Source organism: Pezoporus occidentalis, unplaced genomic scaffold, assembly GCF_034315485.1.
Source record: "Pezoporus occidentalis ecotype Australia unplaced genomic scaffold, CSIRO_AGI_Poc_V1 ctg57, whole genome shotgun sequence".
Lineage (NCBI taxonomy): Eukaryota > Metazoa > Chordata > Aves > Psittaciformes > Psittacidae > Pezoporus > Pezoporus occidentalis.
Genome location: NW_026915910.1, coordinates 6,336,193 through 6,363,284, shown reverse-complemented (window position 1 = coordinate 6,363,284; position 27,092 = coordinate 6,336,193). Strand labels below are relative to the sequence as shown.

The 27,092-nt window shown below is 37.8% G+C and overlaps 1 protein-coding gene across 5 annotated transcripts in view; it reads left to right on the top strand.

Annotated features, from left to right (window-relative positions):
* Positions 1–27,092, top strand: part of MSRA (methionine sulfoxide reductase A) — a 278,630-nt gene that overhangs the window by 167,154 nt on the left and 84,384 nt on the right. For 4 of the 5 annotated variants that reach the window (XM_062638575.1, XM_062638574.1, XM_062638578.1 and 1 more), the window contains 2 exons: positions 1,328–1,432; positions 16,503–16,609. In XM_062638575.1, the coding sequence (XP_062494559.1) occupies positions 1,328–1,432; positions 16,503–16,609 (212 nt within the window). The remainder of the gene's footprint in view (positions 1–1,327; positions 1,433–16,502; positions 16,610–27,092) is intronic. The other variant, XM_062638576.1, reaches the window with a different exon arrangement.

The following is a 27,092-nucleotide window of genomic DNA, read 5'->3' as shown; positions in this document are numbered from 1 at the left end:
CTAACGCTGTCATAGTTTTCCCTGTTAAGTTTCTATAATATACCTTAGCATCTTTTTTATTTCTTTGTACTTTTTTTTTTAATTAAAATTTGTCTCAGTACTGAATTGCTTTTTCTACTGAACACTTCTCAGTTGGTCATAGATTTTTCTTGCTTGGTGACAGCTAATTCAGAACCCATCAGTGGGCTGGATTCATCTGGTTCTTGCACTGCATGAAATTAAACAGTTCTATTGAAGTCAGTTGGGTAAATCTGAAGTTTATGCTGGCATAAATGAGATAAAATACTGGCCTGGTGTGATCAAGAAGCTTATTGCGTCCCTACCAAAAGCCAGGTCTGCCTGTCCAGTTTACTTTTTTAGTTACTTAGTTTGATGTAACTGAAGAATGGGGTAAGTTTCATGCATATATTATGACAACAAATATGCCTACATTTATAAATTGCAAAAGACACATAACTATGTATAAAACTTTAAGTATAAAATCCTTGTGTAGCATGCAGTGTGATGGACTTTCACCCTGAGATGTCTGAGCACTCGATCTATTAGTTACAACTGAAGTGAATTATTTGGCCAGATCCTTCGTATTTTATGAAGCTGGATCTTTCAACAATATTGTGAGTGACTAGGCACATAAGGAATGACAAAGCCATACCCATGATGTAACTAGAAAACTGGAATAATATGTTTTAACGTGCTGCAACACCTGTCAATATTCCACAAACTTCATGTGCTGCCATAAAGTTCAGTCAGGCTCTCTTTGACTCTTTTTGAACCCCACTGACATCAGTGGTTTTGATGATGTGAAATAGTTTGAAACTGTTTGTGTGATCTTGTGTAAACACACCCTTGAAATTTGCTTTTATAATAAATTATTTTATCCATATCTTACCTGATGGAAATGAATCCTGGTTTTATACTGTCAGGACAGCTTAGCCATACAAGTTTTCATATTTCAATGTTGTAATTAGAATATTTTAAATTATTTTGCTAGTTGTCAGTTACAAATATTTAAAAACTACTTTTGGTTTTGTTTTTTCTTCTTCTTTCTATAAGCTGACAAACTACTGTAATGACATTGCTCTAATATCTTATTTCCTCTCTGAATGGTTTATGTCATGCTGGCCTTGTCCAAACTAGCAAAGATCTTAAAGCTGGCAAGTATATAAAATATTGTATAAAAAGGCTTAAGTGTGAATGATGGTAAATCAAAACACCTTTAGAAAAAAAAGAAAAACAAAGGATTGTGCTTTGAATCTCAGATATAAAAAAACTGATACGCACTAGCTAATTCTCACTAGTAACATCTGATTTTACTTTGTCTTTAAAGGTAAAACCGGCCACACAGAGATTGTACGAGTAGTGTATCAGCCAGAAAACATCAGCTTTGAGGAATTGCTCAAGGTCTTCTGGGAGAGTCATGACCCGACACAAGGTAGAGTGATGAGTGAGCCAGTATTTAATTATCTTACTAATTACAGCTGGGATAATTAGTGTTTGAGCTGCATGGAAGAGATGAACCTTGAAATCACACTGGAGCTCAGGAATATGATTGCAGACATTTATTGACAGAGAAAGAGAGGGAGAGAGAGAATGAGAGTACAGAAATGCACAATACCCCTCCTCCTTTACAGCTGTCTGTGCTGGGAAAATTCCCACAGAGAGGCACAGTAGACAATAGATTTTTTTTTCAACTTTGATTATGACAATTTCTTCTGTAATGCTCTCTTTTGTCTCTTTTAAATTAAAGCATATTTCTTTGCAGCTTCAGAGCTGGCCTTTTTATTTGTGCAGAGGACCTTTAATCCTTCATAAAAAAAATTGTTTTTTATATTTTTCAATGGCAGTGAATATCATTTATGATTAGAAAAAGGGAACAAAATGAGGTAAGAGATGGTGTGTAGAGGCACCACCAGAGCATTCTAGTTATTTGCCTTATTCAAACCTTTTATTTAATTTATCTTTCTTGGAAGAGGCTTCATGATGACATTACACACATCTGTGCAAACAGAAATGGGAAACTGTGTTGAGAAAACATTTTACATGTTTGTATAGTTTCAGTAAACATCATTCTTTCTACCATTTCCCAGAAACACTGCACACAGTAACTCATTTCAATATTTTAACAGCTATCATAATTATGACACTTGTTACTACATCTGGAAACAAAAAAAAAAAAACAACGCAAATAATACCTTCAAAATGCGATAACATCCTTGGAAACAGTAACTCTGAGAAAGGGGTTATTGTGGATAAGTGTCTTCCAGTGAGCCCAGAGCACAACGCAAAGGCAAAACTGGCTGTTGTGACTCCTGCCTGTATGAAAAGGGAAGCCTTACTCAGGTGTTTGAAGCTATTTTCTGTATGCAGAGTCAGTAAAATCAGAACATTTTGTGCAGTTTCTGTGTTGACATACCAGTAATTACACTGAAATATCGCTGGGGATTCAAGGAAGGGACACAAAAAGGACATAGAGCCTAGAAAACTGGCCTGATGCTCTGAATAAACACGTTCAACTAGTTGAAGAGAAAAAAAAATTGATCAAGTAATCTTTACAGGTGCATATGAGAGGAGCAGATACCTTGTAGTGAGGTTGACAACCCAATGGCTAATAAAGCCATAAAAAAATCCCATTGCTGAAAGGTGAAGTTTGAGAAGTTCCACCTTAGATTAAAATAGTTTTACAGCTTTTAGTGTAATTAAACATTGGTGTCTTTTTCCAGCACTATCCTTTTGAATCATGAGAAGAAATTATGTATCCATGTGTTGTGTGGTGGCCTGTATTGTTGATTTATGAATCTCCCTTTTCAACTTCTTCCTTTATGGTTGTGTTCAGAGTAAGTTACACCATTCTTGAAATACTTGCAGCTCTGAATTAAGACAATGACCATCTTCAAATCATGCTTCAGGGCCTTTGTGGCTTACTTGTCAGGGTCAGGAAGGAGATTTTCTCCTTATCCTAACAGGAGTTGTGTTTAGGTCTTTTTTTAATCAGTTTTTTTTTTTTGATTGTCAGAGACTGTCCATCAGAAGAGGCTGGCTTCTTTGCAATGGGCTGGTTGTTTTGATATAGCAGAGAAGCCTATTTTGGGATAATTGGTTCATGTGTCTTGTTCTCATGTTCAGCAGATCCTGAGTGCTAGAGCTGGGAACTAATAAGCAGGACTATAGGATTCTTTGCCTTCCAAAGCAGTATGAGGAATGGATTTCTGTTGAAATAATCTGGGCCACTACCACCTAATGAGTTATCTGCCGTGTCTGTAATTTTGGATTTGAGAGCGTATGGTTGGACTTTGCCTGTGGCACACATGAAATAGGGTCAGTCTCTAAAGGACTTCAGTGCTAAAGGCTGACTGAAATTCATATGCTGGACCCAATGTGGATGAAGTGTAGCAGTTGTGATAACAGGTCAGATCAGATGAAGTTATCGTTCCTTCTGGCTTTAAAACAAAGTAAAATGATGACATTATGTCTTCATATTCCCCTTGAATTCTCATGTAACTGAGGTTCAAAATAGTTCCAGTCTGTGCTTTCAGAAGAAGGTTGGATGCTGGCAGATGTATGATTCACTCTTTGATTTCTGGCAACTGGGGAAACATCACCTAATTAGCCCGGGCACAGAGCCACACTAATGTGGCGGTATTCCTTCTGGGATGTGAGCTGATATCTCTGTATGACACTGAGCTGTGTAGATACCCAAGTCATTCACAACTGTCTCAGGCATCTGTGTGGCACTGTAGTGCTTGGTGTGAACATACATAAGCCTTTATCTAAGCTTGAATTTCCAAATGGTTCTTCTGTAATAATTTTCAAAATGTGAGTACATCACTATCCACAGAGCAGATGGCACTCTTCTCTGAAGACTTTGCATATCCAAAACTTGGACAGGTTGCTTTACCAAAGTATTCTTATGGTTCTTTAATACTAATATCTGTTTGAGAACCTCGCAAAGCTCATTTTTGCAAAGCTGTACCACCTTTCTTGATTGAGGAAAACCTAAACCGCACGGTCCCGATTTCAAGTTCTTTATTTTGTAAGATGGGAATGTTATGCTTATATACCCTTTCAGGTTTGAGCAGCAGAAGATATTTAAGGTGGAATTGTTTCTTTGCCTTGGTTTGTGTCTACTCCCTGCCTTTAACTTGCTACGGGTAATGTGGTTTCATGTATAGATACAAAAAGTGAGAGTTATTTCTCTCACTTACGATATTTTTCTCCTTTCCTGAGGTTCAGTGATGTGCACAAAGTAAATCTTATTTAGCCAGCCTTACAGTAATGCAGATCTGTCAAAGAGAAGTTTTTTTACTAAGCAGATAAACTTTTGGCACACTCTTTGGATAAATCCAGCATAGGCAGAAAATGTTGGACTTCCTGAGTATAGTGCTCACTCAAAAGTCTAAAAGCTTTGTCTGTGGCATTATCTTACCTTTTCTCTAGAAGCTGAGTTAATGTCATTTAAGCCTGACTACCCCCAACAGCAATTATGTACTTGTCTAATTGTTCTGATGTTGTTAAACATCAAATATGTACATTCTGTTGCAGTTAAAGACCTTTCAAATATCAATCTAGATGGTACAGAGTTGCTTAAGTGTACAAACTGGAAGTCCTATATACTAATATTCAAAAGTTCCTGCTTTCTGAACAGTTGGCCTCCTGCCTCTAAGATGAGACTGTCATCTCACTGGGATTCGAATTTTCTCTTGGTGACAGCCTGATTCTTGTTTCATGAAGCTCTTGAGTCTGAGTATTATACAGAAGTCTGTTGAAAAGCAAGAACCTTTAATCAAGTCAAACAACCTAAGAGATTCTCCCAGATGAGCATCTCATAAGTGTAAGGCCCTGATAAAGTCCTCCTTGACTATTAATTTAGGCTTTATTTTATAATTCATTACATTTGGGATATGGAAAAAGCAACAAACAAACCCCCCAACTTCTGTCAAGTGACATATGGTTGTCATCCCTGTTCAGCCTATAATGCACAGGTGAGCATTCTTTCTCTTGTGGGAATGATCTTGTCTATATGAGGACTGGTATGTATAGCTCTATAAGTGCTTCAAGTGTTTGCTTCTTTGACATTGATACAGAAAAGAGAATAAATGTGAAAATACCGAAAATGCTGAAAATACTGGAAAAGAATCATATGGCTGTTCACTTTGTACATAATCTTATTTTTCTAAAGTTTATAAAGGTTTGGGGATTATGTATTACCTTGTTTTTTGCACTAAAGAGGCCATCCTCAGCCCCTTCCAGATTTTTAATTTATATACCTTAAAATTGCACTCCAACAGTGGTTCTGCTGGCACCTCCATGCTGTCTGTCTAGAGGGATGTGGATTTTCAGACCTCCGGTTTGTTTGTATTGTGCCTCAACCAGCAGTTCCATGATTGCTATAAGCTAATCTTTGACAGGGAAAAGGGCACTCTCTCCCTGACCTGTCAGCAGGATACAACCTCTTTCTTTGTGTTGACATTGTCAGTCACAAAGTTCTCTGATCAAGCTGAAAATTAACCCGGCATGAATTGAAGTGAAACATAATTTTCAGCCAGGACTTCAACTGCCAGGAGCATGACTGCTGGTGGGACTACCCTTCTGGCATTAGCACTATCCTATGGTGTGTGAGCCAACTGCAAAACCCAACTGTGCTTATGGTTAGGGAGGAAGATGGCATATTTTATCTCATCAGAAAGTCTGGCCACTCTTTGTGGGGTGTCAGAAACTATTTCTCCAACTCTTTGGAAAAATCTATCTGATATCAGAGGAGTTTGTCATTGTGCAAATGTGACAGCGTATTACTGTTCGTAATTCCCCTGACCCTGTGTGTGATTGATGTCCTACTTGTGTCAGAGATTTCAGTCCAGTCCAAAGGGTTCCTTGTTGCTTTCAATGACTTTACAGGAGGAAAGCAGAAGACAAACCAAAACCTATTTATTTCTCCTTAAAACATGTTTGGGGCAAATGAAAATTCTACTTGCCTCCTTTAGATCTTTTCTCTCTTGAACACAATCCAAAACGAGTTCTTGCTTTGATAGTTCTGCTCCCCATATTTGTCAAGAGTACCTAATCCTTCCCAGCCCACAAGAAGTAACTTAGGTACAACTACCATTCTCTGGAGTGGGGCCCTGATGTACACAAATCCCATCCTTTTTCATTGCTGCTTCTGGCTTTCTGTTTGGATTTTTTACTTAATTTGGAGGAACTGAGAGGAAGCCAGGCCTCCACAGTTCTGGCTGTCTTCTGACAGTGGAGTGAAGGGTGAAGGCACCCATGGCCACTGCTCTCCAGGAACTTCTGGAAATTTTCTTCTAGCCTTATTGATTCTTGGAGTGCAAATTTACAAAGAACCTAAGTTGCTGGTAAGTAATCTCGTTCCTCCCTTCTGTCATGAAGAAGTCCTTAACTTGCCTGTGTTTGTACAGGAAATGTAAGCAGAACTGATATTTTTCCAGCAGTTGAGGACCATCTGTACTACAACAAACTCATCACCTGCCAGATTTATTCAGAACATCTCTTAGTCCATATGTCTTGTGTATCCATGGTAAAGAAGAGATGTATGAGCCATTTCTCCTCCCTGTGACCTTCCAAACAGTTTGACATTTAGCCTTAGTGCTGATACATGAATTCTCTGGATTAATATCTTTTTTTTCATTGTGCTGACCCATTTTAGTTACAGAGGGTATATTTATTTCTCAACAGTTTTGAAGGACTGTACTTTTTTTAGGCATTGCATATGGAATCTATCATCTGCAAATAATTAAAATCAGACACTAGAAATGACATTGTATTGCTAATGAGCAGATGTGTCTACTTATACCAGTGGAAGAACAGCTGTACACATAAAAAACAGTAAGGCGACTCTAAACCAGCATTATGTATTCTGTACAGGCTTGTAACTTCATTTAAAGTTTAAAGGGAAAAAAGTAATCTCTTCATGTAAGATAGAACCATTTTTTGATTTTTTTCTTTACATTTCTGTAACTCTCTTCCCTTTATAATTTGAATGAAATTTGCATGTCTCAGATTAAAGCACAGAGCACCTTTGTCTTGTATTTCAAATGTTATTAAGAGTCCTGATGGTTTCAGCATTATTACAAGGTGTAACAAAACACAGTAGAAATACAAAATCTATTGTCCCCAGACATATTAAATATATTCAAAATAGAATTACCAACCCCTTAGGGAGCCATTCTTGGTCCAATACTCTTCAATATTTTCATTAATGACTTGGAGGATATAGTGGAGAGGATGCTAATTAAATCTGTGGTAAAGATATTGCTAGGAGGCTCTTGGAGGAAACGAATAAAACACAGCTCTGTGTTGATAAATTAAAAAAGCCATGGAAATCGATATGCTGAGACACAATAAAGATAAATGTATTCATGCAGGACTGAATACTCAACAATAGAACTATGATCCGAGTTGCTTGATAGGAGACAGTGTCTTCTGTTGCCTTCAGATTCTGATTCCTGTTATTTCCAGTGAAATGTCAATGGTGGGATATAGCTGACTGATGTCTACCCATCCCACCAACAACCAGTTTAGTGGTCCCTTGCCCATCATCACTTCATCAATACCTGCAGTTTACATTTCTTGCAAAGTGGCAAAGATGGTCTTTGCCAATGATGCTTAACCAGTATTGTACTTTGAGAATGCAACTTCATTTCTTTCATGACGTTAAATGCTTAATGTTATGTTGTTCCTATTCTTTATCCTTTCTCTAGAAGGAAATATGCATTAAAAATAAATACATAATGTTAGTCTGCTTTGCATCCACAGGAATTTTAGCTGTCATGACCTAATTTATTAGTTCTCTATTATTAGAAATCTTCTATTAAACTCTTCTTAACCATATAAATTAGAATAGACTTTTTCTGACCTGTATTTCTAGTTTAGGAGATGTTGGTTTTCCATATCACAGTGAGAAGCAGAGATTTGACTCTGCATCTTTTTTAATGAAGGGGATTATTAGAGGGTGCAATGGTTGCTGAGATGGCTGAATAGTTTGCATTATGAACTGAGTGGTGCTGAATCAATTCTGGCTCAAGGGCAAAAGTCCTTCTGGGCTCTTGATTTCTTCTTATCTTTAAACTACTTTTAGCCTATTTATTTTATAATGATGTGTTAAACAGTTCCCCAGAACTACCTAAAATTAATTTTATCTTTCAGTATTGCTGCAGTCAGTAATAAAATGGTCCCTTGAAGATGAAAAAAGTCATGGCATCAATTGTTTCTGCCACTTTAGATGACACTGTGACTCTTGTACTGTGGGCAACATGAACCCACCACTCACCTGAAGGGAGGGTAGATTTAGACTAGATATAAGGAAGAAATTGTTTATGATGATGGTGGTGAGGCACTGGTACAGGTTGCCCAAAGAGGTGGTAGATACCCTGTCACTGTAAGCATTAAAAGTCAGCTTGATGAGGCTTTAAGCAGCCTGATGAAGTTGTCCCTGGTCTTGGCAGGGAGGGTGGACTAGATAAGCTTTAAATTCCCCTCCAATCCAAACCATTCTGTGATTCTATGATTCCTTTTGTTCCTAATACCTATAAGAACAACTTTGGAAAATGTTTTTATTCTATTACAACATTCCTCAGGATGATTTCTGGATTATTTCATAATTATAGCATAGATGCGTTTGTAACAGCAAAGGAAGAAAAGGGATGAAGGAGGGAGTCTTCATTTTAATTCAGGCTTGTTGATTTGTAACTTCTGAAGGAAAATTTGGACTTCTCAATGCTTAGGACTGTCTTCAGTAGCTTTCAAATATCCCTGAAGTCAATAGGTATGTAGTGTGAATAACCACATCTAGATTTTCATTATGTTTGTAGAACTAGAAATCTTATATAGGACTAAGGACTTAGAAGGTCTTTTTCTGCAGGATTTTTTGATGGACTGTTCCTAGTTTTTATACAACGAAAGCAATAGACAAAGTCAAAGCAAAGTAATTTGAACCATTCTTTTCTTCTTTAAATAACCCACTAGTGAATTTCCTTGTACTTTGGTCTAAAAATCTGAGGCACTGAAGCATGGCATCATTAATCATAGTTTATGGTGATTATTAGTAGGCTTTTAATCTTTGTTTTCATGTATAATTAGGTACAAGAGGTCAAAACTGAATCTCTTCTAAACAACAATATTTTCAGTGAATGACTGGTTTTCTCTGCCTGCTATTTTCTCTTGCATATTTATAAGAACATACTTGTCTGTGTTTTGAGAGAGCAGTGGCCTGTGAGCTTATCTGCTGATAAAAGCTAATGACAACACCATTAGTTTTATTATCACTAATTATTTTTATTACTATTGCAGTAACACCTGGTGGTTCATAGTAGGTTTAGATTCATAATGATAACACATGCCTAAATTTAGGCAAGACACTAGTGAGCAACAGATAAAAGAAGAGAAATTAGAAGACACATAAAGAAAACAACAGCAAATCTGTGTGATTCCATAGCTGAGCTCTATGTAGTACCTGATCTGATTTCTGTATTCCTTAATTATATTTTAACACATGATCAGTAGTTGTCCAGCTTTTTGTAAGCATCACAACACAGCTAGTCAATATAGAAAAGAGTCAATGGTGGCTCATTGACTGAGATAGCTGTAGCCACCATTGACAATGATGGGTAAAGACTGAGATAGTCACATAAATTTAGACATTTCTGTAGTCATGGAGGGTCTCAGCTACCATGATTGTCAGTAAAAATGTAGTCAATACAGTTGACTCACCCCAGTTAACACCTGTGTTTGGTCAGCTTTTGGTTTCCTAAACCTGGAAGCTTAGTTCCGTCTGCACTGATAAATATTGTTAAAAGATTTCATTCTTATCCCAAGAACTCTTCTTCTAAATCAAGTCTTCATTCGGACTCTCTAGTTTTCGAAAATATTTGAACTATCTTGAGAAGCAATGTGATGCATTTTATAACTCTTGAATAGTAATAATGCTAATAAAAAGCAAAGATAATTGATCAGAGATGGAGCCTATGCTGGTATACCACCACCGCTTCAGTGACAGTCCCTGCTACACTATACAGGAATGTCTCTGAACAGCGAACACAAAAGCTGTAGTTTTTAACCTATATGAAATATGTGTGGTGTTTGTGTTTCTTTTTTACTGGAAGAAGACACCCAAACCAACAAACTAGCATGTGGACAAGCACAAGACAAAACTTGGAAGCAGAAAATGTTGTGGGCGTTTTGCTGGATTGAACTTAAAACCTACCACTGCAGAGTTATGCATTCTGAAAGTTGCCCCTTTATTTCATATTGAATACAAGCAGGCTGCCAAAATTGTAGAGAGCAAAGCTCAGGAAATGTTTTTGGCATATGTAGTGGGGCAGGAGAGATTTATTCCAGCTGAAAGAAGGTGGTGAAGAATCGCCAGAGTGCATTTCTCTTGTTAGCTTCTAGTTCTTGCATGACTTTTACCAGCAGATGCTAGGGTGGACCATACTAATTTAGTATGATGTGGTGATGGTGAATCACAGAAGGGTTTAAATTTGAAGGGACCTTCAAAGCACATCTAATTCCAACCCCCTGCCACAGGTAGGGACACCTTCCACTAGACCAAGTTGCTCGAAGCCCCATCCAAACTGGCCTTGAACACTTCCAAGGACGGAGCATTTACAACTTCCTGGGCATCTTGTTCCAGCGCCTCACTAGGTAATGTAGTACTTTTTTTTTTATGATGACCAAATAGGGAAGACCAGAAGTATAGTTTCCTCTTTGACACTGAAACCCATGTATATTGGAAGGTTTGTAAACCTTTATTTCTATTGACAGTACAAAAGTTTTCTTTAATATGTACAAGCTCATTCATGTCTTGTAACCTTCTGAAGATACATTTTTATTTTTCATTTATCCTTCCTGCTGCCTGGCACCTTGAAACTCATCAAGAACTCTCAATTCACAGCACTGTAACTAACTTCTCTTCTATTAACATTTTTCTCCTTTAATCATATGCTATAAAGAGTTTTACTTTCCCTTGGCAACTTTTAAGCTGTATAGATGTAATCATGACAGTGAGTGATGACATCAAGCCAGGATGACATGGTGCAATTGATTTTTACTAAATAATTATATGATGAGCTGAAAGAAGGAGTTTTATTAGTCTTAACTCAGCAAGGATTGATTGGGGAAAAGAAAATGACCAATCAGTGTATCAGGTTTCTGCAGGAATAAGAAAATAAGTGACAGCTGCAGAAAAGTCTATAAATCACAGAAAAAATTATGATAAAAATAAGAGCTTTGAGCTGCCCTTTAAAATTTCACTGGGTGACACAGAAGAGTCTAACAGACCTTCGTCATTTATCTCCATTATGTTTTAGATCCTCTGAGAATAGCAAGGTTGACAAATGATGCCATTACATTTTTTCATTATTTTAAAATGGGAAGAAGATATGGAATGTTGTATAAGTATTACTTTCAAGTCATTATAGGGTTGAGTCTTCAAAAGAAATCCTTGATTTAGCCACTACGATAAATATATTTTGCTTTAGCCTTCTGTATGTAATACATTAAACAATCACTGTTTTGAAACAAATCTGGTTGGTTGCAATTTCTAGAGAAAAAAAAAACCCAACAGCATAGTACTGAAAAATCTATGGTTTTATTAATGCTGTGGATATTACTATTTCTTATTGACCTCAAGATACTCTGGAGTTAGACAGGAAGGACAGCGACCCACCTAAGATGCATCTCAACAGAAACCCAAATTGTAGTGTAATAGCTGTGTAATTGCTTTAAAGGGGGAACTCTTTGCCCCTGCCAATAATACACTGTAGTTTTGACAACGTATAGAAACTATGAAGGAAAAAGTATTGACCAGCTGAATAGAACCAGGATGATTTAATCTATTCTAGTCATTGAAATCAAGGGGGAGCCAGTATTTACTACTTTGATGCCAACGAAATATGAAGGAAATATGTGGGAGACCAAAATGAAGTAATTCCCACCCAGGTGCATTAGAAGATGTCAGAGAGGTTAGAGGGCTTTTTAGAGCCATTTGTTTGATTGTTATCTACATTTTGCCAAATAACAGTTAATCCAATGGCAGTATGCTTGGTTGCATGGCTATCTCAACCTGGCAATTGTTCCTTTTTGCAGTATCTGGGAGAACATCACAGCTCCCTGTTCTCTCCATCTACCTTCCTGTGGCCATGAATTTTTATTTCGTGTAAGTCAGAGCAAGCGCTCAGCTCTTGAGTGCATTTTTTGATTAATTGGTGTTCTGTTTGCTGGCACAGTGAGAAAATTTTATGTTCTCCAGAGTGGTCAGCTTTGGTCAGCCAAAGTGAAATTCGTAAATATGATCCATGCCCAAAATCTAAAGACATTTAGAGCTCCAGATGCCCTCATTCTCACTGGTTCTCCAGAGACAAGAGCTTACGAGGACTGTCCAGTTCTCACACAGGCTTTGGGCTTATACTCTGGCACTGTGCAGCTGTATCCAAAACCAGGTATTTTTGTCTTTTGCTAGAGGGTTGCAAATTCTGTGCTTTTCTGTCACTTCTAAAATCAGCTTCTCTATCTGAATATCTCTTTGACAAAAGATTTTATGGCCATTCTCAGCATAGCAGCCACTTTTCTTTGTCTCAGGCATCAACAGCAAGTGCCAGCCTTTTGACTCCAGGGTATATTTGTTCCTGCAACTGTTGGATGTGCTTCTGATCACCTGGTCAGGGAGGTGGATATTTGCCTTTTTGCCAGTTACTGTCTTGTACCACTGACATTTGGAAAGTACACCCAGATGATATGGGGTGACCTTGAAAACCCTGAGCTGGCCAAGAGGGTTCTAGTGTTGGAATCCTGGAGGACCTGATGTGAAGCTCAAGGACTTGTCTCTGCTCTAAACCTTCTTCACCAGTAAAAATCAAGTAAATCACCCAGGCTTTGGCTGTGTTTGCATCACAGCAGGGATGTTGGGTAGCCCTTTAAATTCTGCGTGGTAGTCTGTAGTTACAAAGATTCTGATTGGCACTGGGAAACCATTCCATGATTCAGTGGAACCGAAGATGTCTCAGAAGACTTTTTCATAGTCTAATGAGCATCCAGTGCAGCTAGAATCAATGGTATTAATCACCTGTAAGAATGTGTTTTGATTTAGCAGTGACAAGTATCTTCACATATGTTTAGCATCTTTATTAAATTTATTATTTATATTTTCTCTTTCTTATCTGAAACCTAATGTATATGACTAATGTTAATGGAGAGAGACAGAATGCCGTGACAGACAAAATAAGAAAGTCATTTCAGAAAAGGAAGGAAATTTAAGTGCAGATGACATTGTGGATTTTTTAGATAGCCAAGCAGAGATAATTTTTTATTTAGTAGACTTTATTTTTTCAGACAAAGACAGGATTGTTAAGCTCAATCATCCTACCACAGTTGTTTAATAAATTGAGTATCTTGCCTTGTTTGCTACTCATTGAGTTAGTGAATCTCAACAAGTAAGACTTGCCAGAGGGTTTTAAAAAATCAGTGATGGACCCTTGAGAAGTAGGTTTGCATGTGTGAGGTATATTACAAATAACAACAGCAACACTAGTAATTGATTATGTCTATACGCATGGAATTTATTTTATTATCTCGTAGTCTTTGTGCTTTAGCTAATGTATTAGCTACTGATTGTGGGAGATTTAGGTACAAATTGATTTAAGTAACATGGAAAAATGAATGGCATTTTAGCTCAGATGATTGATCACATTAAAGCTACACTTTGGGCTAATAATTATAATACCTGTTCAGTCTTCTTCATAGCTAATGGATGATTTAACAGTGCAAGCCGACACTTGAGTTCTAGGAGGGGCTGTTACTGTTGCACAGTTCGACCTCCTCCTTAACTTCATAATTCTATCACTGACCTTGTACAGCTCTTTGAGCTTTGGTATATCTTTACGGAAAATGTATATCCTTAATGTGAAGCCCTCAGGAAAGGGATATGGCTTTAGGTGCATTGTTCCACTGATAAATGCTCTTTGCTATTTGAATGTTGCCTTATTTCCCATCTGGATTTTGTATATTTTGACTTCAAACTGGCCTACATAGTTAGGCAACATTGGCAAAACTAAAGAGCCTTATTTCTCAGGGTCTTTCTCTATGTCATATCCGTATTTGTGAATCAGAATCAGTTCTCCTCTTAAACTTTGCTTCAGTAAATTAAGCTGACCACTTCCCTATTGCTATGCAATGGTGGCATGTGCATATGTTAAATAATCTTGTTTATCTTCTCACTCAGAGCACCTTACACAGAAGTTTATGCTAAACTCATACTCTTGAAATGCTTGCTTGAAGCTGGTATACTACATAGTGATCCTCCATTTATGGAGATTTTTGTAATCAACTCCTTAGTTGGTTGTTAAGTAGTTTGTTAAGCAGTAAATAGATTTGTTGAATACTAATTCTTAAGCTCAAACATCAATCAGCATTAACATATCTTGGCAAAACTAATGCTTTACTGGCCTTTACTGTATTCATTTTGTGCCTTAATATTCAGTAACACTGGCTTTACAAGAGCTCCCTACTACTCTAAAATACTTGCAAAGAAATGAGCAAAGTATTTTTTGCCTTGCAGACTACACTATTAAGTATTGATGAAGAAGGTAGTTGTTGTTCTTGTGTGTAATAATGAAACACTTTAGCAGCTAAAAAGTAAACCAAATCATCAGAAAACTCTGTAACTTTTTTTGGAATCACATCTCTGATGTATACTGTTGGTCACTGAATGGAATTTTTGTCCAAATGCATCTTTCAAAATATTTCTGCACCTTTTCATTCATACCTGTTTCAGCCAGATTTTATTTATTGTACTATCCTTTAAACCAGTTGTCTGTTTCCTTGGAAAGTGCAAGAGGGATAAAAGTTATCATGTTTTAATGAGTAGTATTATGTTGGTAGCGTCTTTTCCCCCCAGTATCACAGGCTCTTTCTCTATCCTCTGCCTTTTGCTAGGGGGGCATCAGGGTGTACAGTTTTTTTTCCATTTCATCTCTACAGTCCTGAGAGTTGATGGTAATCTTCAAAGGGGCTTCTGTATTCTGGTGGCAGTCAAAATACAAATCCCGATGATTTCCAATTTGTCTTGGGTTGCAGGCATTTGAGAAGAGTCTGCTTGTCTGAGTCTGCTTCAGACCCTCCAGCTTTTTAACTCATCCAAGTCCATATACAACACCAGACAAACTCAAACCGAATACTTTTTATTAGAGAAACGCCATTTTGAATGCAAAATTGGGAACGAGGTATGAAAGACAGAAACTGGGAAATAGCAATTGCAAAACTGCACCTCCAGACCATTCTTAATGCTAAAGCTCCTCTTTAAGGCTGTTTTTTGACTTTCTGGAATGATCCACAGCAGAGCTGGCTTGCAGTGTTGCTGCCTGGGGAAAGGAGAGTGGATAGTGATGAAAGACAGCAGTGCCTTTGGCCAGCGTGGCTGCCTAGGACAACATAATGCCAAACCATTCCTGAACTCGTCACCTAAGGGGTTAGTAATCTTCTCTCTGCTTTGGCCCATTATTTTATAGTTTTGTAGGTAGTAGCCATCCCATATTTTGAAAATTCATACATGAGCAACTTCATGCAACTAGTCTTTTGAAGGGATTTGCATACATCAGTATTAAAGGGACTAATTACCAGAATTACTCATTTATGGTATAATTTGAAGGAGTTACGGATATGTCTAACTAGGGTTTTGTTTTCAAAATGTCACATATAAACAGTATTAGATACTTTTGCTGTCTGTATTATCCACGTGTAGGTTGCAAATAGAATTAAAGAGATATATCCATATATACCTGTGCTTTCTACTTTTCCCAAACTCAAAAAAAAAATTGTGAAAGGGTTGCTGTTCCTAGGCATTGCTCACTCTGTAACAGTACTAACTCAGTGAGGCTTTATCTAAACCTTTCTCCTTAGCACAATTCTCTATCAGAGTGCTCTTTGGAGCTCAGATTTGAGAGCTTCGTAAGAGATGCTGTTAGGAATGGATAACTTCAGAGGTAACTTGACAATACATGCATACCAGTCTTGGTTCGTGAATAGAGAAGAATAGCTAATTACCTCCAAGGGTGTTTTGAATCTTTCTCCCATTAAGAGGTACTCCCCCAGCACAAGAAAGTTTTTAAGCACTTAGTAAAATAAACTTTTTTTTTTGTAAACGTTTCATAGTTCAAAATAAATAATTTAAGAGTACCTTGATTACAGTAACTCTAGCTTGATTATTTAAGGTTTTACATCTGTATTTGACTACTGTATGATTTACCAAAATGTGAAATGCTCACATTTCATTTGCATGTCATTTAGAAGGAGATATCAGAGTTGAATCTCTTCAGGACTATTTAACCAAGGAAAGACTTGGACTTCCTAAAAATACCTACTGAGTATGTACATAAGAGACTGTGCTAATCAGGTGTATGGAATATCCTAAATTTAGGTTTATTGAATTTAGGCCTGCAGCCTAGTCAGGTAGGGAGGGTGATCCTTATGGTGTGCTGTGTTTTCTTTCTCCCCAGGAATGAGACAAGGTGGGGATGTTGGCACACAGTATCGCTCGGCCATCTACACATTTTCTCCTGAACAGATGGAAGCTGCCTTGAGATCTAAGGAAAGATATCAAAAGGTAACACTGGGAAGGGCATGGAAGGGCTCATATGTAAGCAGAGGTCAAAGCTGTCACCAGTTATCACAAAATCACTTCTTGTGCTGTGCATTGTCTTTGTGTTGCTATTGGACCTCCTCATTCCAGTACTGAACTTGCATCGTATTTGCTTTAAATTCCAACTTCTGCGAGATTTTTTTTTTCTGTGTGTGAGTCATTTTATAGCTGTGCAGGAAGAAAAATAGTTACTTGTGCAGAGATATTTTTAATCTTTTACAAGTTTATGTGGGTGTGCCAGAGGAGAAAATCTGTGATCTTAAAGGTATTCAAGTGTATCTGGACCCCTCACTTTGAACGGTGTATCCAAACTCTCAGACCCAAGAGTTCTTGAACAATGGGGGAAAGTCCTGATCAATATTTGATCTTGATAACTCAGAATCACCCACCTGCTGCTTATAAGATGCTTCTATCGAGCCATTCCATAAATGTCTTCAGTTAAATGTGACAGCCCCTGACTTAGTAAGACTATTTGTTTTGACACTAGAATTTGTGTGAGAGAAGATCAACCTTTCTATACACGGTTCTGTTTTTCATTGAAGATGGATTCTGTCTCTTCCCTGCCACATAAGCTATTATTTAACCAAAGGTAGAGGGATTAGTGGCCTATAGTGTTGCTGCATTGCAGTTGCTGTCTGATCTTCCTTGTGGCCTTGTCAATGCAAGATTCAGATTCCACAGCAGAGATATATCAATTCTTTTAATTTATATAAAAAACCTCCACACCTAGGACATCAAATCTACAGAGAATAACTATTAAGTAGTGCTAAAAGAATATCAGCTTTCATACATTCATTTATACTATGAATTAACTCAAGTGTTATGTTAATGAACATGGGGTTTTGGTGTATATTTAACATTAGAACTAAACAACTGGTTTTTTTTTTTGGAGAGTGGGGTTATATCAGTCAGAAGCATCTACCAAGGTCCAAAAAGGAGGTGCATGTGCTGAAGTTTTGTGCGGTAGTTTGGTTTGCCTAAATGTGCGCATGACATTGGTGGGCTGAGCTATGTGTGCATTTTAGAGTTGGTTTATATATACAGTTGGCATTATTTTGCATGCAAAGAGATTCTCTGAACTGCATTAACTAATTTGCAAGTCGTGCTTAGCAGTGTGATAACTGTGCATGTAAATTAAGTGTTCAGTGACATATATATGTATTTTCTTGTAAGTATCTGAACACATGGGGATAAGTCAGTCTGGCAGGTGTTTATTAACTGAGTGGTTTCTGAAGGTTTGGTATTCATATTTAAGATGCAGGACTTCTTTCTACTCATTGTTTACCTTAGATCCATTCCTTTTCTAAATTGTTTTTGTTCCTTTCTGTTAGCATCTGCTGACCAACATCACATTGTAAATCTTACAGCTTTCAGTTTGCTTTCCCAACTCTATTATTCTCTGCTGTTCTTTGTCATTAGACTAATACAGACTTGAAAGCAAAATTACGATGTAGGAGATTGCAATATGATATTACAGAAATTTCCATCATCAAATAGATTTCCTTAATGGCACAATTTAAAATTTACCTACTTTGAAGTCTATCACCATTTGAAAAGTGTGTATAATTAGTACATTTATATAATTAGGCACAACTCTGTACGTGATCACATGTAGGGTTTGTTTTTGCATTGAAGTAGGGGGAAGGAAGGGTCTGTGTCACCAGCTAAGGAAACACAGCAAATATATATTGAAATTCCTACAGGATATGTGGTTTCTATGTATTGTTAACAACAATATCTACAATAATATTTGTTGTATTGCAGTAGCAGTAGCATGGTTGTATGAGAAACATACTGAACAAACAAAGTGTTCAGGAATCTCTTTCCATATTAAATGTTTTGCATTATATTATTTTAATGTAAAACAATCACTTTCCTTATCATTCCAGTAATTTAAAATAAATACCAAGCTCTTCTGTCAGTGGCACATGCATGTCTATGCATGTGATGACAGATAAAAACATGCGGAGATAGTGTAACACTAGATTTTTCCATGATAATCAGTGGTGCATACACCAGATAGGGGAAGGACTAACAAATATCGGAAGTACAATAACTGCAATAAGTATGAGTGATTCTAGAGTTTCTTGGCATAGCAAATGAATAAAACCAAAATGCAGTTTGTTTGTTCACTGGATAATTTTGTGTGTGCTCTTAGATGGTATTTTTTAGCTGAGGACCTGGAAGAGAGCTCAGAATGGCCTCTGAACAGAAGGTATGTATTTGCTAGATGATTTCTTTTCATAGGCAGGTAGGGCTGTTAACTTAAAGGAAACATTTTTCTTCGCTGAGTGTAGAAACCGTCCAACCCCAAAGTTTATATTGTGAATTCCTTTCTCCAAAAAGGCTAGCCAGAAGTGCTAGCTCCTCTGTGGTAGTCAGACAGCCGTGTTCAGCTCTGTCTACGTTCAGCAGTTAGTGTGGGCAGAGAGGAGCAGATCTGCAGAACAAAGCCTTTTGTACTGAAGATCCAGAAAACACTATATGCATTTGAAGAGGGTTTACCCTTCTGTAGCTATAGTTTGGTCCTCAGAAGCACACATGCTACTAGCAGGTGGAAGTCACTGGTGCATTTCTGGTACAGCTCCATCAAAATGAGTTCATCTGTCCCAGTGGATAGGAGATTTATTACACAAGCACGCTTCTGCTCCAAACTGAAACACTAATGTAGCTTATACCTTTAGGGTACTGCTATGCTTGAGTGGAGAAATACTGTAGTTAAGTGCACTATGTCCTTAGCTCCTACCAGCCTATGAGTGGGAATCATAATGCACAGTGAGCCCAAGTATCCTGCAGGGTTACATCTATTTTAAGTTGTGAAACTTGTTGCTGATTCATGCAGCTGTTTTAACATCTGAGAAATGGCGATGCAGCAATGAATATGCATCGAGCCATGTGTCTTTAGCTCTTGATGAAACTGAATGCATACAGTCAGAGTTGGCTAGTGGTAATACATATTGTAATACTATAGTGCTGCCAGTAAATTGTAACACAATGTAAGTGTAATCAGAAAGACATACAATGAGGGCCAGGGCTTGGTGAAAGTACTGCAAATGAGCTGTTCCATCAGTTTTGCCTGAAGCTGAAGTTTTATAGTGCAGTTGAACCTGGGGTTACTCAATTTTCAAGACAGTTGCTAGGCTGCATTTGGTTTTCAAATGGATTATCTAGGCAATAATCCAAATAATGAAATCAGGGTGGGAAAAAGTTTGTATTTATTTATTTATTCATTTATTTTCTGCAGCATTTGAAGCATTTCTTTTGTCAAGCACTAGCACACTAGGTTTTCAGACTGCAAGAATGCACAGAGTAACTCCTTTCTATGTTTGGCTTATATTAAAGTAGTATGCAAAAATGCCAATATCTCTGCATCTTCATGTAGGCCAGCACTGACAATAAACACCATGCAGAGGGAGCAAAACAAAGGTGTATAACTTTTTTATGAAAGCAAATATTTGTCAGGAGGAGATCCTTCCACAAAGCAACTAAAGGGCCTTTCTGTGAATAATTATGAGTCTTGAGGTCTTGACAGAGGTGTTGGGTGATGTGAGGAGGTAATAAACTCCTGATTTGTTATAGCTAAGAGAAGTTGATGGGGAGAACTGCTGTTGTTTACATCATGGTTGTAATCTGGGAGATTAATAAGGGCTGAAAGTCACAGGAGTATAGAAATATTGAGATTTTTATGAAGACATTAAAAGTGTGGCTCTTACTGTTTTACAGTGATGGGTTTGGGGAATGGTGTGGGGGGTGGGCTTTGTTTTGTTGGTTTTTTAACTGTAAAAGTCCTGAACAGTTGGATGGTAAATCATGGATGACCAGGGGAAGAATGGGGATCAATGTTATTTTACGCAGTTGTGGATTTACAGTGCTATCGTTCATTTGTAATGGCCAACTTTCAGTGTGGCTGCAGTTACACAATAGCACTCCTGATCCTGAGCTCACCACAGGAGATCCCAGAACACACTGAATTAACACTGAGATTGACTTTGCACCACAGTATACCTCACAGTACTGGCCTTCAGGAAATGCAACGGTCTCTGCAGCACAGCAGCCTTACAGGTACTGTGTAAGTTTCATAAGCTTGGTGTGAGGTGATGAGGGAACAGCCTAACAAAATCCTCAGCTGCAAAATCAAGAGCTTCATATTTGATATCATAGAAAAGAGATTAAAAAGCTGGAGTTTCCTGGCCAGTGCAATGAGCTTTGGAGCAGCAATCTGCAAGGAAATGAAGTGGTGAGGATTGTATTTGTCAAGGCTGGAGGAAAGGCTGTTTACAGACCTACAGGATTGATGGTTTTGAGTCTTCCATTGCATCAAGGAATGCCCTGTGGAGTGAATTTACATTTATGTGATGTAAAATATCGCTGTGTGAGTTTAGAACATGCTTTGGCTGGGAGACAGTTTTTCACATGTTTTTTGGCTGGGAAAGTTAAATAGGTCTTTTAAAAAGCAGGTTGTTATTAAAGCAATACAATAGAGCTCATAAAAAAATAACGCCTGCTTACTCGCCTTCAAATTATGTCTATTTCAGAGCTTTATGTATTGAATTATCTTTGCTTCACTCTGATGTGAATAGTAGCTGCTTGATTCCTGATTGATGGTGGTAGTTGTTATGAAAATAAGTAAATCTGATCTGATAAGCTAAGCCATTATTTGTTTTGTAATCACTCATCTGTGCTGCAGAGATACCTTTTTTAAGTCCATCCCTCCTGAGAAGGAGGGAGCTGCATTCCGCTGTGGATGAGGAGGTTTTGTGTGAACAGTGGCAACAAGATAAAAGTTTTAATGGCGTGAACTGAATTTCTTTGTTGAATTTTGTCTGAAATGCATCTATATGATGCATTTATAAAGTTTTGTGGTACATGCTGTGTCTACTTTTTTCTACCTTTTGGGTAGGGAATTCTGTTATGGTAGGCATGGTCAGTGCCATATGTTTTTCTTTGCAGCCACAACATATGACATGAGTTTACTCAGTATTATAGTCATTGTTTATCTGGCTTTTTTTTCTTAACAATTTTTCCTATGTTTCTGTGCTGTAGAATCTTATCTCATGTTGTGGGTGGGAAAACATCTTAGTATCACCATCAAGATGTCTTTATTTTGAAACTATGAAAAGTACAGGATGTGTATGTCCTTATGAAAATGGAAGTGAGCACAGGAGGTCTAAGGACACCTCTCAAATTTCACTGAGGTAGAGGAGAAGTGAACCCAACCTATGAGGAGTGCAGTATGCTACCAGTTGCGTGCTATTTCTGTTCCCCTGGATGCAGCAACAGCACATGCTGCTTGTTTTTGTTAATGCTGAAGAAAGCAAGATTTTTTTTTAGCTTTTGATTCTGCATATATGCTGTTCATTTGATCAAAGGCTGGGTGTTTCACTTAGCCCTTTGACTGTTGCAAATATAGCTAATCATGCATTTGAAATTAGGACTATGAACAACAGTATGAAACCATACTTCCTGTTTTACAGTAATTTTTTCATCTGGGTGTCCATGGAGTTCAGCAAAGAAGCCATTTTCTTTATTGTACGGTGAATGTGAAACTGGTGCTTCATGCTAACGCTTATGTTGGACATTTAAACTAATGTTAGAAATTGTCCTACAGTAAATTAATGTAAATAGTGAACAGATTTAACTCCAAGAATGGATTGTAAATAAAACATTTCCTGCTTTATATTGCATGCTCTGTTCAGCTCGCCAGTAATGTAAAAACATCCTAAATTTGACCAGACATCAAGTTTTCATACACTTAGGCAGATGAATTCTCAATCTTCAAGGCAGATCCCCGTGCTGATTCAAAAGATGAGGATATGAAGAGCTAAGCTGTCTACAGCAGTCGTGCTATTTGGTTGTCCGACACTATCTGACCTGGCCTCCAGCTGCCGCTCCAGCTGGCATAGGTCTCCTGTAAGTCCTAGTCATAGCAGTGGTAAGGCAACACACTAAAGCTAAATACCTTTATATCAGCCTATAAATGTGTTCATAAATGGTTCAGTGGCATACAGGATCATTCTGAAGGGCTTCTATCTCAGGCTTTTGAATTTCTTGATCCTGATTATGCATCTGTTATGGCACTTTAAAAGTTTCACAAGCACATTAAATGTCAGGAGCATAAATCTGATAAGGATATTAATAAATATGGTTTAAGTGAACAGTGATTTACAGGGAACAGGGTATAGTTCTCTTAGGGAATTATAGAATCAGAGTGATTCATGGAATCCCAGGTTGGAAGGGACCTCAAGGATCATCTGGTCCAACCTTTCCTGGCAAAGCATGACCTTCTTGGCAAAGCTGGAACTAGATGTCCCAGCACCCCAGGGTGCTCCCTGTCCAGCTGAATCTTAACAGTCTCCAGTGTTGAGGAGTCCACCACATCCCTGGGGAGATTATTCCAATGGCTGGTTGTCCTCGTGGTAAAAGATTTTCCTCTTCTGTCCAAGAGGTTTTCAAGGAGCTTAGTTTAAATGAGATTAGTTATGGGGAGGACATGATAAAGTAGTCTACAAGAAGGCCAAGGTAAAAGGAAGGTGGTTATGATTAGCTGTTGCCGTGCTGGGTCAGATCTTGTTCTCTTTGGGTTAAACGTAGCCCTTAAAAGCGACTTCAGCAAAAATTTCTGGAAGACAAAACCAAAAATCATCTTGAGATGTATCGAGTCTTGCAATGTGTTGAAAGATAAAGCTTATAGTGGGACTCTCCACATTGATCTGGGCAAGTAGAGAGGGGTTGGCCTGGTTTATAGTTTCCATGCAAATTAAAAAATGAATCAAAAAGTTTCTTGTTTTTTTTCCTGGGTTTTTTCATTTTAAAATGACACATACATTTTTAATGAGCATGGTGAAGTCTGTGAGCGTTACTTCTGCTATCCATAGTTTGCTTATCCTTAATGCAAAGCTGTTGGATCCAAACAACACTATTCAAACCCTGAGTTTTCTCAGTGACAAAAATGTGCCAGAGCCAGAATTCAAGGAAGTACTCATGGAACATTCTTCCACTGTTTATCCAACTCTAAAATATGAAGCCAAGAATTTGTCTGAAATGGCTTTTCAAATCAAATATAAGAACATAATAGCACTTCAGGAAGTTCCAAGCTCCACAAAGGTGACACATGGAAACAATAGATACTCCACATTTGTAAAATATGCTGCTTAGGTTTGGATATAGGAGTGTCTGCTTGAGCACTTGGGTTCAAACAAGTTGATAACCAGATGTACTACATCATGTGTTGACAGTTGCCATACCCTCATGCGGTTGCATCAGGTAGAATCTAATGTTAATGTTTGCTGAAGTAAGTCTCCAGAGTTTCACAGGACACAATGCAGATCAACAGCACATCTGCAAAGCCAGAACACCACCATTAGAATCAATGGAATTACTTTGGCTTTCCAGTAATGCAATTGAGATAAAAATCTGGCCCAGGAGTTTCTTTATTTTCAGCATTTTTGTTCCCCAAGGAATTGTCAGAAAATTCTGTGTCTTATTTTCTGTTTGAAGTATGACACTTAGTCAACTAAAGCTCTCAGCTTTTGGGAAAACACGTCAATATTTCCTGGAAAGAAAAATCAGAGCATGATTTAGCCAGCAACATTGTCATGTCTGTTTTGATCTTGTGATCTTTTTGCATCAAGATCTTTTTCTCCTTTATTGAGTTCTACAGGTTGCTTGTAGACTAGCCTTGTTTTCTTTTCAATCCAGGATGTATGCTGATTACAGTATGAGCTAGATTGCAGGAGGTCAGAATGGGCTTTCTGGTTGATGGGCAATACCATCAATGGTATTATCAGTCTTGTCCTGGAGTTTTGTAGGATTGTGGAAATTGAAGTGATCCAGTTTGGAAAAGCCAGGACATTTCTCTTTGTGTTAATGCATATCCATCATTCCCAGGAAAACATGAAGTTACAACAGATATTAATGTAAGTACTCTCTTAGTTGTGTATCAATGGGCTCATGCCTGTATATGGATCATCATAGGCATCAGGCATATAGGAATATGAAAATATGTTTTGTTAGGAGCTGCTGTGAAACAAAAAGGACAAAACTTGCTAGACAGATGCTCCTATGCTGAAATATTTGGGTGTGTCTGAGGACAAGGAAGGATGGGATATTTGTGAGTTCAGTCCTATTTTTCAGGAGTCTCTGTCTCTATGACTTTGATTTTATTCCTTGGTGCTGTAGCTAGGAATTTTGTCATCTTATGCTGCCTGTGAGCCTAACTGGTAAAGTACCAGCAAGATAGATGTCTGCATTCACACCATGCATTGCTGACAAGAAAGATCAAGCAAAGCCCACATTACAGCTCTCCATTGAGCTGATGTAGGAAAATCAGTTTTTCTGCCTTTCTCACTTCATTTTCCCACTCCCAAGTATATTTCAGCCTTAATTTGTTGTTTGTTTCCTTCCAATTTGCTTTCCAGCGTCTTCTATCATTTGACCTTGCCCCACATCCCTTTCTTCGTAGTTCTGCATTTATTTTGGTCTTAAAATTTTCCCCTTTCTTCCTCAGGCCTGTGTTTCTGAAAAGTCTTCTCTTCCCTCTATCCCTGCAGACAACGATAAACTTGTGTTTTTTTTCTAGCTGACCTTTATTACATGCCGTTTAGTCACAAGGTCTAAAAGTAGATCTAACTACCCAGCATGTCAAGGTAGACAAAATATATTCCCTCTTTTGCAGCCTAAAGCATCATAAGATACCTCCCTCTGCAGAACCATGTAGGTGTGTGCTCTGCAGGGCCGCTGCAGAAAGTGTCACTAAATACTGAGAAATCACAGAATCATGGATTGGTTTGTGTTGGAAGGGACCTTAAAGCTCATCCAGTTCCAACCCCTTGCCACAGGCAGGGACACCTTCCGCTAGACCAGGTTGCTCCAAGCTCTGTCCAACCTGGCCCTGTACACTCCCAGGGACAGGGCAGCCACAGCTTCTCTCAGTGCCACTTCCACTCACAGTAAAAGTATTTCTTCCTAATGTCTAATCTAAATCTCCCCTCAGTCAGTTTAAAGCCATTCCTCCTAATCTTATCACTACTTGCCCTGTTATAAACCCCTCTCCAAGTTTCTTGTCTGCCCCTTTAGGTACTGAAAGGCTGCTCTAAGGTAATGACACTGTGCTCCCAGCCCCCAGGACTCTGCTCTGTATTTTTTGGTTTTGACCTTTCCCCAAGCAATCAGCTTCCTATGGCGTATTGAGGTTAATGTATTTCCATTCTGGTTGCTCCTTTCTCCTTTGCTTTGGTTATTTTTAGGTGAGCCAGTTAAACCACATCTTTTTCAATTTTTAAAGGAACTGTATTAAAGATGTTCATAGACGAAAAACTTTTATACATAAAAGCACTTTGTAAGCTAGTAGGAAAAGGCATAATGAAGACCCATAGCCCAGAGCTTAAACTAGGTGAAGGTATATATTTGTAACAGCAGGTGACTGACAGTGAAAGCCAGGGATGCACCATCTCTTCAGCAGAATAGTGTTATTCAACTAAGTATAGTTGTATAGATGTATAGTCAAATTTGTAGCTTTATGCATCAATGTTCTCATATCGGTGACTTTCACCAAAAAGATTCTCTAAGTTTAGTTTTGAGATTTCTTGACATTTTTGTCTGTTAAAATCAGCTTTTTTAAAAAAAATGAAAATCAGTTTGTTTTTTTTCTGTGGAAAAAAGCAAACGACAACAACAACAACAAAAGCATACCAGAACTGAATAGACTATCAGAGAATTAATTTAATCAGTGATCTAAATAAAGGTGAAATGAACTCCATGGGCACACTGCCGTTTATATCCATTTCTGTAGATGTTCCTGTATTCTTTGTTCTTAAATGTAAAATTTTTGGATTTCACCTTCCTACTTGTAGAATTTGAGGTTTAACTATGCCACAATGATCTCAAATATGCAGGGGGAGCACCCTGGCATTATCACCATTTACTGTAACTCTGACCTTTATGTCATCTTCCAATTTTACCAGCACGAATTTTATAATTATTTCTAAGGCTTTATCACTGTGCTTCATAATGATTCTGGTGAAAATCCACCTCAATCCAGTTAGCATTTGCTGTATTGATACCATGTAGCACTTCTTTTTTTTTTTTTTTATTTTTAATCAAAACAGTTATATGGTACTAAATCAAATGTAAAATATTAACTATTGTGTCTTCAAAATTTCCTTTGTCAGCTAAACTTTGTCATCTCATCAAAGAAAGTTGTTGGGTTTATATTTGACCTGTTTTCTACAAAAACATGGTGATTGGCACTAATTATATTCCTTACCATTTGAATGTCATTTCATTTTTGTTTGGTTGGTTTTGTTTTTAACCAAGTACAAATTGGCGCAGTGTTGTGTGTCTTGTCTTACTTGTCCCTTTTGAAGTGCTGCAGGGAATCGGTGCTTATTCCCTCTTTTAGAATATTCAATACTAACCATCTCCACTGCTTGTGTGAAAAATGCATTCT